Genomic DNA, 16,505 nt, shown 5'->3' with positions numbered 1-16,505 from the left:
CTGTATAATCATAAGGGATTTGATTTAGGTCATACCTGAATGGTCTAGTGGTTTTTCCCTACTTTCTTCAATTTAAGTCTGAATTTGGCAATAAGGAGTTCACGGTCTGAGCCACAGTCAGCTTCCGGTCTTATTTTTGCTGACTGTATAGAACTTCTCCATCTTTGGCTGCAAAGAATATAATCAGTCTGATTTCGGTATTGACCATCTGGTGATGATTCCTTACCCCACATGTATTGTATCAGCTGATCTTTACAGCAGTTCATACTTGAAGGTGATTTTAGCCCTCCCAGTATAAGTTCAACGTACAGACTTAAACAAAGGCTTACTGACAAGGTCACGGGTACAGGGACTGGTAAGTGGCAGAGGAGGACCAAGGCCATGTCTCTGGCTTCCAAGCGCTGCCTTCCTGCTTGTCCGGTGCTTTGCTGCTGTTGCTGCTTGGGCGTGGTCTAGCGGGGTAAGGACAGCAGGGCTGAGGCTTTCATGATCTTTCAGCCTTTTCTGCAGAGGGGAAGATAGAGTTTTGGAGGAGCTAGAGTTTGGGTTTTGGTTTATGAGGGAAGAGTTGAATCTTTCTCTAGGATGGAGGTTATAGGCTTGGGTTCATCAGCACAGTACTTCAATCCCCTGATCTACTGGCTTTGTGGAATGAAAAGGTTAATTTTTTTTTTTTTTAAGGGTGTTGGCATCTAATGACATGAACCTAGAAGTTTAAACGTAGACTGAATATGTTCATGCATTCATGCTCAGTCATGCAATTATGTCTGACTCTTTGCGACCCCATGGATTGTAACCACCAGGCTCCTCTGTCTATAGGATTCTCCAGGCAAAAATTCTGGCGTGGGTTGCCATTTCCTCTTCCAAGGGATCTTCCTGACCCAGGGATCGAACTCACATCTCCTGCATTGGCAGGTGGATTCTTCACCACTGTGCTGACTAAATATAGCTGGACTTTAATCTCTGTTTTATAAATTTCACGGTATTCTGTTGCAAAATAGGACATAGCATTTTTAAATAGGCAGCTTTTCAGAGTTGCATGTGAAACTTTCATCTTTCAGTAAAGATGTTGGCAATTAGCTCAGCTCAAATGTGCCCTCTGCTTTGAAAGTGACCTCTCTTTTAGCCTTCTGGAGAGGCTAAGGTTTGCAGTTGCCTGTTAACCAACTGCTGTACTATGCTTGGTCACTCGGTTGTGTCCGACTCTTTGCGGCCCCATGGACTGTAGCCTGCCAGGCTCCTCTCCCCATGGGGATTCTCCAGGCAAGAATACTGGAGTGGGTTGCTATGCCCTTCTTCAGGGGTAGCAGCTCTAAACAACACAAATTTATTGTCTTGCAGCCCTGGAGGTCAGAAGTCTGAGATGGGTCTATACTAGAGGGCTATAATCAAGATGTGGCTGAGCTGCGTTCCTTGTGGAGTCTTTAGGGAAGAATTTCTGTGTTTCCTTGCCTTTTCTAGTTTTGCTAGCTTTTACTTATTAAAATTCCATTACGATGTTTACTGGGTAGAAAGATATTAAAAGCGGATTATGTTTTCTGCGTGTATCTTCCTTTGAAAACTTTTAATAATAAGTATATACCTCCCTTTGTGAAAACTAAACACCAGTCCTTTGTCCACCAGCTAGAGGATGAGGCTTTGACTGGTGGGTCATCACAGGCTTTGACTGATGGAGAACTCAGATGTAGGCCGAGGCCAAAGCTAGAGACAGGCTCGAGTCACGGGAGCCAATGCCCCTGAGAGCTAGGTTGAGGGCACCTCTGCAGAGAACTCTAATCCGGAACTCGGGGGAAGCCCAAGTGAACTCAGGTGAACCAAAGGTGAGGTCACCTTCCTGCCAATGCAGTGCAGCCACACGTCTTGCCCTTCCCAGCTACTGAAGGCTCTGGCCTTTAAAGGGCCAGTCGTTGCAGGTTTTTACATCTCTTGAGGTTGGAACAGCTTTGGGGGCTGCATGACTGTGACTTTAATGGGGGAAGGAGAATTACAGAGTGTGGTGAGACGGCAGGGTCCTCGGGGGTCTGTATTCCTTAGGAATGGGTGTCTTCTGAAGTCTCTGCCAGTAAGAGGGGCAAGTCCTTATAACCCTTCCGTGCTTGCTAACTGCTCACAGTGTGTCTGTGCGGTGGTGACAGTCTATCAGAAGTGTAAAAAGCTATTGGAGACTGTGGAAAGTGATGAAAATTAGTGTTAGATATATAAATACTGTTGATAGTAGCTAATTATAGCACATGTGGGCATGCACATATATACTCACACACATTGAAAACTGCCTAAACGAAATTTAGTTTAGTTGAAATGACCATCATAATAGAAGAGACATCTTCTGATGAATAACTGTTCAATTCAGTGGTACAAACAGTAGGTTCTCTGGGTTAGAGACTGAGAATATTTAAAAGAGACTTTATAGAGGAGTTGGGAAACCAGAGAGGGTGGAGGGGGTGAAAATGGTGTGCTCAGAGGCACAGAAGTGTGAAGGCCCCATTTGTTCAGGATTTCAGGACTAGTGGGAAATAGGGTGGAAAGATAAAGCGGAGCTGGAATAGAATGTCAGCCACTGCCTGCCCCATCCCAGCCAAGAAATAGATAATTGAGGATGGGAAGTCAGCAAGCCCACCTCAGCTCAGTCCGCAGGGCAGAGAAAACCAAGCTTTTCTGTGTCTTGGGTGCCTCATCCCCTTATCTTGCTGGGGTCTGGAGTTCATGGCAAAGGGTTTGACAATAACTTGGCAAGCTGGGAAGCTGTTGGGTAAGTCCTGGGACAAAAGTGTTGTGATTTTAAGAATAATGCTTTACCATGTGGATTCTCACCACCCCTGTCCCAACTGTCAGACACATTCTTGAGTTTTTCCTAGTGATTATGAAGGAAGCAGCTATTTTGTTTCCCCTTCAGATACATCTACTAGTTAGCAACAATCCCCAGGTATCAACCTCTTATGCCCAACTTCTTACATGGTCAGACTTCTGCAGGAAGCCCATCTAGATAGGGTATGGTCTCTGCTTGTGGGGCAGAAGGAAACTGTTTAGTCTATTTAACATTTTATTTGTATTTTGGCTCCCCTGGGTCTTGTGGTGAGCTGGGGCACTCTGCAGTTGCGACGTGCAGGCTGCTCACCACAGTGGTTTCTCTGGTTGCGGAGCAGGCCCCGTAGTTGTGGTACACAGGCTTAGTTGCTCCTCGGCATATGGAATCAAATCCTCGTCCCCTCCTCTGGCAGGCATATTCCTAACTGCTGGACCACCAGGGAAGTCCCTATTTAGTCTGTTTAAAACTTGAACTGTGTCTTTCTGGCCCAGAGCTCCTTGGCCTACGTGTTAGTCACTTAGTCGTGTCCATTTCTTTGCAACCCCTTGGACTGTAACCCACCAGGTTCCTCTGTCCAATTCCCTTCGCCAAGGTTTCTTCCCGACCCAGGGATCGAACTTGGGTCTCCTGCATTGCAGGCAGGTTCTTTACCTTCGGAGCCACCAGGGAAGAAGCCCTACTTGGCCTAACTTCTAAGTCACTTCAGTCGTGTCCGACTCTGTGTGACCCCATAGACGGCAGCCCACTAGGCTCCCCCGTCCCTGGGATTCTCCAGGCAAGAACACTGGAATGGGTTGCCATTTCCTTCTCCAATGCATGAAAGTGAAAAGTGAAAGTGAAGTCGCTCAAACGCCTTTGTAATTCATGAGCACCTTCTCCCTAGTAAGATTCCTTTTTGTACAGAAGATGTTTCTTCAGTTAATAAAATACTGGTGGATGTTTCTGTGGAGACTGCTTTGCAGAAGTGGTTGAATAAGAGGAACATATCACCAAAAAATGCTCTCACTGTGGTCAACAACTTCATGGAACACAGACCTGGGGGATTCTGAAACTAGATTTTACCTCTTCTGCATAAAATAGGTCTGGTCATCAGTTCTTCACGAAGTTGTTGTAACGATTAGAAACAGGATACATAAAAGCACCTGATACTCAGTAGAGAGTAGACATTGTAAATAACGTCTACATTTTATATCAGTTCCTCGTCCTGAGCGGGCTTTTGCTATGTTGCATTGATTCTGTTTGAGATGGTTTTTAATTAGGAAGGTGGCACAGTTGATGGCAACCACCCCAGGCAACGTTCTCTGCAAGCAGTGACCCCACGAAGCCAGCGGGCAGGGGCAGGGGGAAGGACTTGTGCAGACTCAATGTTCCACAGTTGCTGACAGAAAAAAAAAAAAATCTTTTTAGTTTTGCTTTGCTGAGAAGGTGGTGCTGAATGCTCTCTTCCACTGGGAACTCAGTTTCAGTGTGCAGCGGATCTCAGTAAGTGGGGTCACACCGCTGCTTTTCTAAAAGGAGACACGTTTCTGTTTTTATTAATCGTGGAACTGACACGAGCCTGGCAGGATTTGTAAAAGGAAACAGGTTCATGTTCCTTCTTGCGGTATCCACTGCCTTCTAGAAATTAAGAGAAAGGAAGGGAGTTTTTTGTTTTTCTAGTCGGAAGACCATACCCTCTTCTGGTTTAAAACAATCAACCTCATGTTGTTGGAGACCTGCCATTTGTGAGTTTCTGGAATAAAAGGAATTCTCAGATTTTTGTCGGCTGTCATTATTGAAGGAAAGTAGCAAAGCCATGATGCCAAGAGATGCCTAAAATAGCTGTGCATGTAATTATGGGACTAGATGCTTCCTCGTCACAAGCTTGGAATTAAGTTCTTTTTGGAGTTGAATCTAATATTAAAGACCATTGATGTGGATGGACAAGGAGAGGTTTTTATTCTATACTGAGGTTTTCTAATACATATTCAGTTCAGTTCAGTTGCTCAGTTGTGTCCGACTCTGCGACCCCATGAATCGCAGCACTCCAGGCCTCCCTGTCCATCACCAACTCCCGGAGTTCACTCAGACTCACGTCCATCGAATCAGTGATGCCATCCAGCCATCTCATCCTCTGTCATCCCCTTCTCCTCCTGCCCCCAATCCCTCCCAGCATCAGAGTCTTTTCCAATGAGTCAACTCTTCACATGAGGTGGCCAAAGTACTGGAGTTTCAGCTTTAGCATCATTCCTTCCAAAGAAATCCCAGGGCCGATCTCCTTCAGAATAGACTGGTTGGATCTCCTTGCAGTCCAAGGGACTCGCAAGAGTCTTCTCCAACACCACAGTTCAAAAGCATCAATTCTTTGGCACTCAGCTTTCTTTACAGTCCAGCTCTCACAGTGCAGCTCATTTTTATATAGTGAGATACAACAATAATCTCAACATAAAACCAGTGTTGGGTGATAAGAGTATTAGGATTGGAATGAACTTGTTTTATAAAAACTATTATCTGCAAAATTTCTGTAAACAGCAGTTACTCCTTATCCTTTTGAACTTGGTTTGACCACTCCATTTTTTTTTAACATGCAACCTTCTTACACACACAACTGATTGTATGATGTGAAGGAGCAGTGAGCAGCATGTGAGCAGAAGGAGCAGCATAGAGCACCATGATGGAGCAGTGATTATCTTTTTGCAAGTTGGAGGTTGCAGAGGTTTGTGGTCCATTTTTTTTTGCCTGTTGAGTGTTCTGCAGCAATAACCAAGTAGCCTCTAGGGGGCAGCGTAAGGCCAGTTAAAACCCCTGTGCCTGGGGCTGTTGGTGGGGTTTTCTGACTCTGTCCAGCCTTTCTTGGTCCATGATGCAGCATCCCTGCTTCTCCTGGCCAAACTCACTCACTCTCTAGACCTTGCCAAGGTAGGGATCTTTACCATTAAGCCTCTAATACCCTGCTTGCCTCCACTCATCCTGTTCTTTTCCGTACTCTTAAGCTCCCCTGGTCTTCTTTGTACCATATGATACAGCAAACAAGTCCCACGTCAGCTTAATGATAGAATTGGTTTGCTGTTGTTTCACAACCAGCTGTACGTGTCCTTTGGGCAGGAGCAACCTGTTATGTCTTTGTGTGTCTCATAATACCAGGAATGCCCTGGAAGGCTAAATAAATCCTTGGCCACAGCTGGATTATTCCTTAGTCTGTAGTGAGTGCTTGGTGCTGACTTGATTGTTGAGATGGTCTTGTTTCTGTGCAAGAGAAAGTATTTTCTTTGCTTCACTTGTTTCTGAAATGCGTGCATTCTCACGTGCTTTCTGGTTTGTTTCAGATTGAGATGCAAGATAGGAGGGCTTTCAAAATAAGCCCAGGGGTGCAATGGAAAACACTGATGTTCGGTGCCAGAGATGCATATTTGCATCTAGGTTCTTCCTATTCTCAGCCCCAGTTTTTCTCACCCCAAAAGTGGGGCTGTCGAAGCTGATAATTTACCATCTGACCTGGAGCACCTTTGAGAGTGAAGGAGGACATTTAAAAATATTGATAGTCACATAGTCGTTGTTGTTCAGTCGCTCCGTCGTGTCCGACTCTTTGCAACCCCGTGGACTGCAGCATGCCAGGCTTCCCTGTACTTTACCATCTCCCGGAGCTTGCTCAAACTCATGTCCGTTGAGTCAGTGATGCCATCTGACCATCTCATCCTCTTTCATTCCCTTCTCCTCCTGCCCTCAATCTTTCACAGCATCAGGGTCATTTCTGATGTCAGCTCTTTGTATCAGGTGGCCAAAGGATTGGAGCTTCAACTTCAGCATCAGTCCTTCCAATGAATATCCAGGACTTAGTTCCTTTAGGATGGACTGGTTGGATCTCCTTGCAGTCCAAAGGACTCTTAAGAGTCTTCCCCAGCACCACAATTTGAAGGCACCATAGTCCTTGGAAGTATTTATTGACTGGGGAATGCTTTTTATATTGTATCTTTTGGCTTGCCTATGAAAGTGTTCTATTTAAAAATTATTTTCAAAATAACATTTCCAACAAAATATTAAAATAATGAATAGGACAGCCTGTCAGTGGGTTCAGTGGATTGGCATGCTAGAACAGCATATGGTGTTTCAAAGAATCAGGTCGAGTGATCCATGTAAAGTGCCTAGTGCCATGCTTGGGACGCATGGTGTGTTTAGGAAATGAGAATTTCCTTTTCCTTTATGGAATAAGGTTGGACAAAGAAGCACTGACAGCAATAAACAAAGACCGATAGGCTTTTTAAAGAGACCCCTGCAAGAAGGGTGTTTTTCTAGCTCTCCAGATCCTGACAACACAATGTGAGTTTTGTCCAGCTCTAGCAGGAAAATACTGATTGAAGAACACGGTTCTGCTTGTATGTGGTCAGACAGCTGTCTCAGCAGTAGAACACTTACCCTAGTGGGGGCTCTGCCTTTCGGGTGATAATTTGGCTGCCCTGTGAGCACAGAGCTCTTCTCCTCACTTGTGAGTTTGTCACTACTTCTGGGCAACTTGCCTGGAAAGCTGGAGGATCCAGCCTGCCAAGGCTACCCCTCTTCTGCAGAAGCCATCCTGCCGTTTAGGGGCCTGAACTCAGCAATTGTGCTTAAATACTGGGTTTACCTGAAACTTGATAGTTTGAGCTGTAAAATACATACCTACCGTTAAGGTTGGTATCCCCCACTCAGTTGTGTCTGACTCTTTGCAACCCCGTGAACTGCAGCCCACCAGGTGCCTCTGTCCGTGGGATTCTCCAAGCAAGAATACTAGAGTGGGTTGCTATGCCCGCCTCCAGGGGATCTTCCCGACCTAGGGATCGAACCTGTGTCTCTTACGTCTCCCTGAATTGGCAGGGGGATTCTTTACCACTAGTGCCACCTGGGAATCCCCCAGAGGCTTCTGTGCTTGCCACCTCCCGTGTGACAGAGCATTCAGGGAGTGCCCCGTGGCCGCCTGGACGTGGGGAAGGGTCTGCACATGGTGAATAGCGATGTGTGGCAGGAGAATCAGGCAGGGAGTGGGTGGCGTTGGGGGCCAGCGCTCCGCAGGGCTCCTCATGGCCTCTTCTTTCTCCAGGTACGTGTACATCCCAGCGGGCGGGTCACAGCATGGCCTGCTGGGGGCCCTCTTCTCCACTGCAATGACGTTCGCATTTGTGAGCTTCTGGCACGGCGGGAACGACTACCTGTGGTGCTGGGCCACCCTCAACTGGCTGGGGGTCACCGTGGAGAATGGCGTCCAGAAGCTTGTGCAGAGGCCGCACGTCCAGCACAGCTTGGTGAGCAGGTCCTGGCTTGTGCGGCAGGGGCAGCCAAGCTGGGTGGACTGGGTTTGGGAGGGTAGGCAGTCATCATGTTTACCCGCATTGTGGGCCATTTCTGCCGGATTGGCTCAACATCCAGAGTGTTCCTGGAGACAGGACAGCTGAACAAGAGGTGTTGGCTCAGACAGTAAAGCATCTACCTGAAATGCAGAAGACCTGGGTTTGATCCCTGGGTCGCAAGATCCCTGGAGAAGGGAAAGGCTACCCACTCAGTACCTTGCCTGGAAAATTCCATGGGTGGAGGAGCCTGGTAGGCTACAGTCCATGGGATCGCAAAGAGTCGGACACTACTGAACAACCTCGCTGCTTCACTGGCTGTAACTATAAAATAATTCATATTTATTATGAGAATTAGAAAATTCAAATGAGTATAAGGAAGATGTCTCCTCAAGAGAAACCACTGTTAAATCCCTTCTAAATTATTTTTTTGAGCAAAACTTGTTTTAGTTACTGTGTTTTTGACTGCTCTGTGGCGTCTTTGCTGTGTGTGGACTTTCTCTGGTTGTGGCGAGTGGAGGGCTCCTCTCTTGTGCACAGGCTCAGTTGCCCCACTGCATGTGGGGTCTTAATTCCTGGACCAGGGATCGAACCCAGGTGCCCTACATTGCAAAGTGGCTTCTTTCTTTCATTCTTCAGTGAAGGGTAATTATGTTATTGTGCTGGGTTCTGCCATACATCAGCATGGATCAGCCATAGGTGCACACATGTCCCTTCCCTGTTGAGCCTCCCTGCCACCTCTCACCCCCCACCCCATCCCGCCCCTCTAGCTTGTCCCAGAGCCGCGGTTTGAGCTCCCTGAGTCACAGCAAATCCCCACTGGCTCTCTGTCTTTCAGATGTTAGTGTGTGTGTTTCCCTACTATTCTGTATCCATTTGTCCCGTCCTCTCCTTCCTACCCCGCCCCCACTGTGTCCAGAAGTCTGTTCTCTGTGCTGCATCTCCATTCCTGCCCTGCAAATAGGTTCATTGGTAGCAAGGTGGATTCCTGACCACTGGGCCACCAGGGAAGTCCCCCTTTCTTCTAAATTTTTTCTCTCCTCTCTCTACACACGCACACATGTACATTGCACACACATACATGTATAACGTTTTAAACATACCATTATCCTAGAGATACAGTTGTATCAGGACTCTCTTCTATGTCATCAAATACATTTCTAACAACCCTTTTTAATGGCGTTACAGAATTCCATTATGTGGCTATACCATAATTCATTTGATCAGTCTCTTATCGACATATTGTTCTAATTTTTTTTGCAGTTAGTGGTTGCATTGAGATGACTGTCATAACAAGGGTGAATTCTTGAATGTTTAACATTGCTAAGTTAAAGATTTTTCTTACTTTTAAAGTTTGCATGCCTACTGCTTACCTGTTCCTTAACTGCCCAGTAGACAAAGTTTGCCAGTTTGCATTCCTACCAACGGTGCCTGAGAATGCCCTTGCCAATCCTGAGTAGTACTGGTATTTTTAATCTTTGCTATTTAAATAGGTTTTAGCAGCATAACAATCAGCTAAGGATTTAAGACACGTTCACAACCTTTAGGAAAATAACTTGGGAAATTAAGCATTTTTTTTTACACACATGTTTAGGTGATTTAAAAGTATGAGCAATGTTTTGCCATGTAAATGTGGCAAAGGATGTATTAGATATTAGAATCTTACAGGAATCTTCAATTCTGAATATGTAGCTATATTCCGATAACTCTGAAAAAAGTAGCTATAAAGAAATATGCCATTATCAGTGTTGATGGCAGGCAGTAAAACACAAAAAATTTACTGGGAAATGATTAATGTAAGTAAACTCCCCCAGTATTTGCAGCTAAAGCAAATATATTTCAAAAAGTCAACATCACCAAAATAGAATACATTTGAGTGTTTTTCTATAAAGATAGCTCTGTGTGTATGTGTGTGTGTGTGTGCATGCGTGCGCACACTCAGTCGTGTCTGACTCTGCGACCTCATGGATTGTGCCCACCAGGCTCCTCTGTCCAAGGGATTTAGATTCAATAAAAACTGAATCAAAGCACATAGCAAAAATATCACTCCTAAAGGAATTTAAGTATGTTCATATATGTTTAAAGATAAATATTTTATTCAGTTCTAGTACCCAGAACCAGCGGGAAAGAAATGTCAGTGAATTCCAATAGAAAGTGGAATTTCAATGAGAGTCATGGCTTTGTAACACAAAGAAAAACCATAAAAAGTGGTATAATAAAGGTTACACACTTCACCCTTCAAATCTGAGTAGTCTTCCCCAAAGCGGGAACCTCATCAGCCACGAAGGCCAGAAAATTCTTTTCAGCCCAGATTGAAGCCCTGTGACACATTTCTGTGTACCCTCATAAAGGATCTGACATTAACCTTGAACTTAATCTTAAGAGTTCTGTGGACTTTGAGCCATCGATTATATTACTAATAAATCTAAAGAATCTAAAATATTAAAAGAGTAACCCAAACTGTGCGATGCAACCTATGACTTACTAGAAAAAAAAAGTGTTAGTTGCTCAGTCGTGTCCAACTCTTTGTGGCCCCGTGCACTGTAGTCCGCCAGGCTCCTCCGTCCATGGGATTCTCCAGGCAAGAATACTGGAGTGGGTAGCCATTCCCTTTTCCAGGGGACTTCCCGACCCAGGGATCAAACCCAGGTCTCGTTCATTGCAGGCAGATTCTTTACCATCTGAGCCACCAGGGAAAGCCTTACGGCCTATTAGTTTTGGCTAAAAATGGAGGAAGGCGGTAAAAAGACTTGCTCACAGGGTGAAGCACTTGAATGTCTGCTGTGCCACATCACAGCTCATTCCAGGACCTTCATGTGTTTACCTCATTTGAGCTTCTGCCCACAGTTCAAGCACCTCAGTGTACAGTAATTTTTGAACATGCCATTTTTTTTGGTGAGATATATGTCTTGTATATTGCAGATGTGGTGACTACTTTACATATTTACTGAACAAGGACACATTTTGTAAAACCTGTTTTTAGCACCTGTCTTGCCTCTTGACAGCCTGGTGATTACTTACGGCTATTTAGACTCAGGAGTTCTTTAAGTTCAAGGTCAAGGCCCCGTTATTATTTGTGTTCTGTATGGTTAGCTGTGTGTCTGAGTTCATTTCAGTACGTCAGTACACAATTAAGCCTTCTAAGTTGGGCTTGTTCTTTAGTTCTTTTTCCACCTGTCCACTCAAGGAATTTTCCTCCATTGCTCTGTTTCTTATAGAGTTCAGTACAGATGCTGTTTTCCTTCCGAAAAACATGGCTGGCCTTCCAGATGTACATAGCCTTCTGAATAAACTGTTTCCCTACTTGGGTTGCCTCCTTCTCGCCCTTTTCATGAATCCATTTCCCATTCTTTTCTTTATTGAGATATAATTGCTGTACAACATTGTATAAGTTGCAGGTACACTAAGTACAACAGTGATTGACAATTTTTAAAGGTTATACGCCACCTAACAGTTGTTATAAAATAGTGGCTATACATTTACCTTTTGGGGGACCACAGTCCAAATAAGACTTAATGTCTCCTTGGCACTTTATTTCATCTGATTTTAATCTTCCCGATGATCTGACAGTATTTTTGCAATGGGAGCTCACTCCCCATGGCCCTTATGCATTCTCCCCAAGGCATTCATCCTTCATCTGTTTTTTTTAAGTGATGGATTGAAATACATGTGAATAACAAGGATTATCATCCCTTCTTTTTTGTGTCTTCTTTAACCTCAAAGCTTTGCCTGGGGCACAAGAGATATTAAGATAATTTTTTTTTTTTTTTTTGCCGTGCTGAGCAGCTTGTGGAATCTTAATTCCCCAACCAGGGATCAAACCCAGGCCTTTGGCAGTGAGAGTGCAGAGTCCTAACCACTGGACCACCAAGGAATTCCCTGGAGTGGGATTTTATTTCTTGGTGACCGTTGAACACTCAGAGCTGAGTGTTGAAGATCAGAAGCCCTCTGCCACTCCAGGCAGGGCTCTTCCTTTGAACTTTATGCAGGAGTGGAAATGTCCACTGTGTTGTCCAATCCGAGTAGTCATGAGCCACACTGAGTACTTGAAGTACTCACTGAGAAACTAATTTTTAAATTTATTTAACTTTAATTAATTTGAATCTCAGTAGCCCCCACGTGGCTAGTGGTTTCCGTTTGTGGTGGTAGAGTTCTAGAATGTATCCCTTTTCTAGAAAGAAAAAAAATAGAACAATATAGTATTTGACTCTGCTGTAATTTAGGAAGGTTTTTATTGCTGATGGGATGCCTCATATATGCAGCTGACTCCTGAACCTCTCTCCCCTTGATCATCTCACAGATGTCTCAGACTTAGCATGCGGAGTACTGACTTGGTGAACCACCCAGTCCCCAATAATTCCAGCTAGCTCCTCTCCCTCCAGCATTCTCTACTTCTGCAAAAGCCACCATCATCTTGCTAGTCACTCATGTCCAGGCCCCTCAAGTTGCCCTTTGTACCTTCCTCTCTCGAAGTCCTGCCTGTATGTGCTGTACGTTCTACCTCCTAGGTAGGTCTCAATTTCTAAAAACTGTTTCCATCTCCACTGAGTCATCCTAACCCCACTGTTACCATTTCTTGCCCAGTCTACCAAATAGCTGTGAACTGGTCTCCCTGCTTCCACTTCTGCCTTCTTTAGCTCGTTATCCTCGCAGTGCTGAGTGATGCTTGTCAATAAATAACCTAACCAATTAGCCTCCAATTAAAATAAAAAAATAAATACCTAACCACGTTGTCATCCTTAAAAATCTCCAGAGGCATCCCATTTTCTTGGGACTCAGTCCCCAGTATTGAAGATGACCTGTAAGACCTTGGCTGATTCTCGTCTTGCTCCTTCTCCGCATCCTCTCTGGCTCTCTCCTCTCACACCCTGTTCCTCCTTCTGTTCATTTTCATACCTGGCCCCTCCAGCCCCAGCTCCATGGCACAGGCTCTTCCATCTCTAGGATGCTCTTATTCCTTTCCCTCCTTTTCACCCTTCTGACTTCGGCTTGAATGACGGCTTACTTGGGTACCATTTACTGATCCTCCTAAGTCAATCAGGTCCCAACTGGTAACCCCTTTGGGGTGCCTTGTATGTGGTCTCTCCAGCTGTACTTATCACAGATACAGAGAAATGTTCTTTTACAATAGCTTGTTTAATCCTTATCTCCCTCTCTGAACTGGTAAGCCTCCCTACATCAGAAATCTGTATCTGTTGCCAAAAAATCTTGGCTCTGTGTGTACCAATGTCAAACAGAAATACAGAGACAGAGTTATGGAGGAGAAGGAAAGAGTGGTTTTATTACTTTGCCAGGCAAAGGGGGAACACAGTAGGCTGGCACCTCAAGAACTGTGTCCCCCTCCTTGGTGAGTTGGGAGAGGTTATATTGTCAGACAGGGGTATGTGATAAGGATCAATCTTCACCCCTTCTTCTGCAAAATTTCAAAAGGATAGCATTGATGACTAGATTTAAGTGTCATGGAAAGTAGATGGGGGAAAAGTGGAAACAGTGACAGATTTTATTTTCTTGGTCTCTAAAATCACCACGGATGGTGACTGCAGGCATGAAATTAAAAGATGCTTGCTCCTTGGAAGAAAAGCTATGACAAACCTAGACAGCATATTAAAAAGCAGAGACATCACTTTGCTTTCAAAGGTCTGTATAGTCAAAACTGGTTTTTCCAGTAGTCATGTATAGATGCGAAAGTTGGACCATGAAGAAAGCTGAGGGCCAAAGAATTGATGCTTTAGAACTGTGGTACTAGAGAAGATTCTTGAGCGTCCCTTGGACAGCAAGGAGATCAAACCAGTCTATCTTAAAGGAAATCAGTCCTGAATATTCACTGGAAGGACTGATACTGAAACTCCAGTACTTTGGCCACCTGATGCGAAGAGCCAACTCATTGGAAAAGACCCTGATGCTGGGAAAGACTGAAGGCAGGAGAAGGGGACGACAGAGGATGAGATAGTTGGATGGCATCACCGACTCAATGGACATGAATCTGAGCAAACTCTGGGAATTAGTGAAGGACAGGGAAGCCAGCATGCTGTAATTCATGGGGTTGCAAAGAGTCAGACACAATTAGCGACTGAACAGGAACAAAGGGTCTTGAATGCTCTGTCTCCTAATCTTGATGAACCTTTCTGGTCCCTTTAATCTTACCTCAGGTGGTTTTATTGCTGCTTCTCCTTTGATTAGCAACTGTTCTACCTGTTGGAACTCAGAGAAGGTCAGGGAGGCTGGAGTCTTCAGGCAGAGGAGGACAAAAAGGCTTCCATGCCCAGGAGCCCCACAGGGCCCTGCTTGGCATCATATCCTTGACACGTATCATGATGCCTGGCGCAGTGTAAGCATGCAGTATATACTTGTTGAATGAATGAAGGAGTGAATATATTTTCTGACTTTACTGAGGGGCTTGTGAGAAGAAATAAGCTTATGCAGCAGCTTGAAGAAGATTGGATACTGGAAGAACTCACTAAGACTGAGGCTTATTGAACATTATACAGGGAGATTCTTATGTAGCAGGATAAATACTAATTGGTCTAGTGATGGTAAAACACTATTTTAATGTTGACTATACGTGTGTGTGTGTGTGTGAGAGAGAGAGAGAGAGAAAGGGGTAGGGAGCAATTAACCTTCCTGGTACCCCGCTGCTTTATGAGAGAGGGGTATTACGGGCTGTGATTCACTGAGGCCCAGAGCTGACAAAGGCATTTTGACAAAGTACCAAGCAAGGTGGATGAAGAGGAGTTACTGCTAAAGCAACACGCTTTTCCTCTGTATAAGTACTCTCCCGGGGAACTAGAATTTGTGTTCAGCATGGAAATCTTTTAATAAGTAGAAACATTTTAAAGCATCAGTAGAGACGCACTACTTGCTGATTCTCTATTTGATCTCTGCTTTGAAAGAAGACACCTTCAGGCTGCTTGTTAGTCATTCCTACACAAAGGAGAATCTACATCCCAAGCTGCTCACCCACCCCACCTCTGATTTCCATTTCATTGAATAATTTAAATATGTCCTCCTCCCCCAGCCCTTGTCCCTTCTTCTTTGCTGAACTGATTGATGTTCTTTCTGAAGCAGTAAAATATCTATGTATAGACTTAATTAAGAGAACGTGCCGCCAGTGAAAGTCGTGGAGGGTCAGTCTCATGGTTCTCAGAGGGACCTGATGCTTTTGTGTGTCAGAAAGACTGCAAAGCTCTGTAGTGATGTCCATTTCAGTTTATCAACTATACTGATCAGTTTGATTTTGAAGAGGAAATTGAGAGATCAGTCAACTTGAGAGGATAATAGATTTTAAAACTATGACATGATCTACCCAATGATTTCCTAGTTCGGTGGAATCCTAACTCATCAACTGGCAGTTGGCTTGGTTAGAAAACCTTTTCACTGGAAGTCAGTAATCACAGCCCCAACTAACTCACTGAAGAACTACAAAGCACACTGGTCTGAGAAGAGTTATTCTGTTGGACAATGACTCCTGATCTTCGTCCTCCACTTGGATCCATTTCAACAAAGATCAAGTGCTAACTGTCAATAATTACTTTTCTTCAGACCATAACCCTTCTTAGACTGAGCCCATTTAGGCAGAGCCAGCCTTATTGCTCATCTAGGAAAAAATTTCCGCACCCTTTTTGGGAGACACATTGCAGCTGGAGAACTCTTCTTAGTGAAAGACATGTCCCGCCCCCTCCACCCCCCCTTTTTTTTGCATATTCTTTCAATGTGTCAATGCATACAGTGCACTGGTCTATCCATATATAGTGATGGCGTCTATTAGTCAGTTCCACCCTCTCATGAACAAGGTATCTTGCCTGGTCTCTTGACAGGGTAATCATCTTTGCAGTAGCTGCTTTGGATTAAAGAGACAGTGAAACCATGGGATGAGGAAAACCTTTTCTCTGAGAGGAGCTAAGGGTTTATATTTTTTTTAAAAATGGACTTGTCTTGATAAACATCATAAAATACTGATTGACCTATTCTTCCCAGGCATTGTGCAGAAGAGAGGTCTGAGCTAGAGACAGATGTTTGAGAGCATGTAGCTTATATTTTGGAGCCATGAAAATGTCTGAGACTTTCTAAAGAGAAAGAGTACAGAAAGCGAAGAAAAGGTAACTGCCTAAAAATGAATCCAAGGACACCAACATTTAGAATTTAGATGGAGAAAGAGGGGCCAAGAGGTGGGAGGGAAATACAGAGGATGATCTCATAGAGATGAAGAAAAAGAAGGTTTTTCAGAGAGGGAGTGGAGTGGTCCACGGTGTTGATGCTATTAGGGGGAAAAGTTAGGTGAGATTAAAGAAGGATTATGGCTCCATGTCAGAGTGCTAACAGGAAGAGAAAAGAGCAGTGAGTCGTCGTCCCGGCCTGTGAGTTTGTGATTCGGTTGCAGAGGCAAGATGTGTGCAAACCAGCTG

General features: G+C 44.5%; 1 protein-coding gene across 8 annotated transcripts in view; it reads left to right on the top strand.

Annotated features, from left to right (window-relative positions):
• Positions 1 to 16,505, top strand: part of HHAT (hedgehog acyltransferase) — a 352,361-nt gene that overhangs the window by 249,242 nt on the left and 86,614 nt on the right. For all 8 annotated transcript variants that reach the window (XR_009730102.1, XR_009730101.1, XM_061383599.1 and 5 more), the window contains one exon: positions 7,860 to 8,061. Coding sequence is in view for 6 of the 8 variants with exons in the window: in XM_061383599.1 (XP_061239583.1) it covers positions 7,860 to 8,061 (202 nt within the window). In the remaining 2 variants the exon portion in view is untranslated. The remainder of the gene's footprint in view (positions 1 to 7,859; positions 8,062 to 16,505) is intronic.

The sequence above is a fragment of the Bos javanicus genome, chromosome 16, assembly GCF_032452875.1.
Source record: "Bos javanicus breed banteng chromosome 16, ARS-OSU_banteng_1.0, whole genome shotgun sequence".
Classification (NCBI taxonomy): domain Eukaryota; kingdom Metazoa; phylum Chordata; class Mammalia; order Artiodactyla; family Bovidae; genus Bos; species Bos javanicus.
The sequence above is the reverse complement of the archived record's forward strand: the minus strand, read 5'-3'. Positions and strand labels throughout refer to the sequence as shown.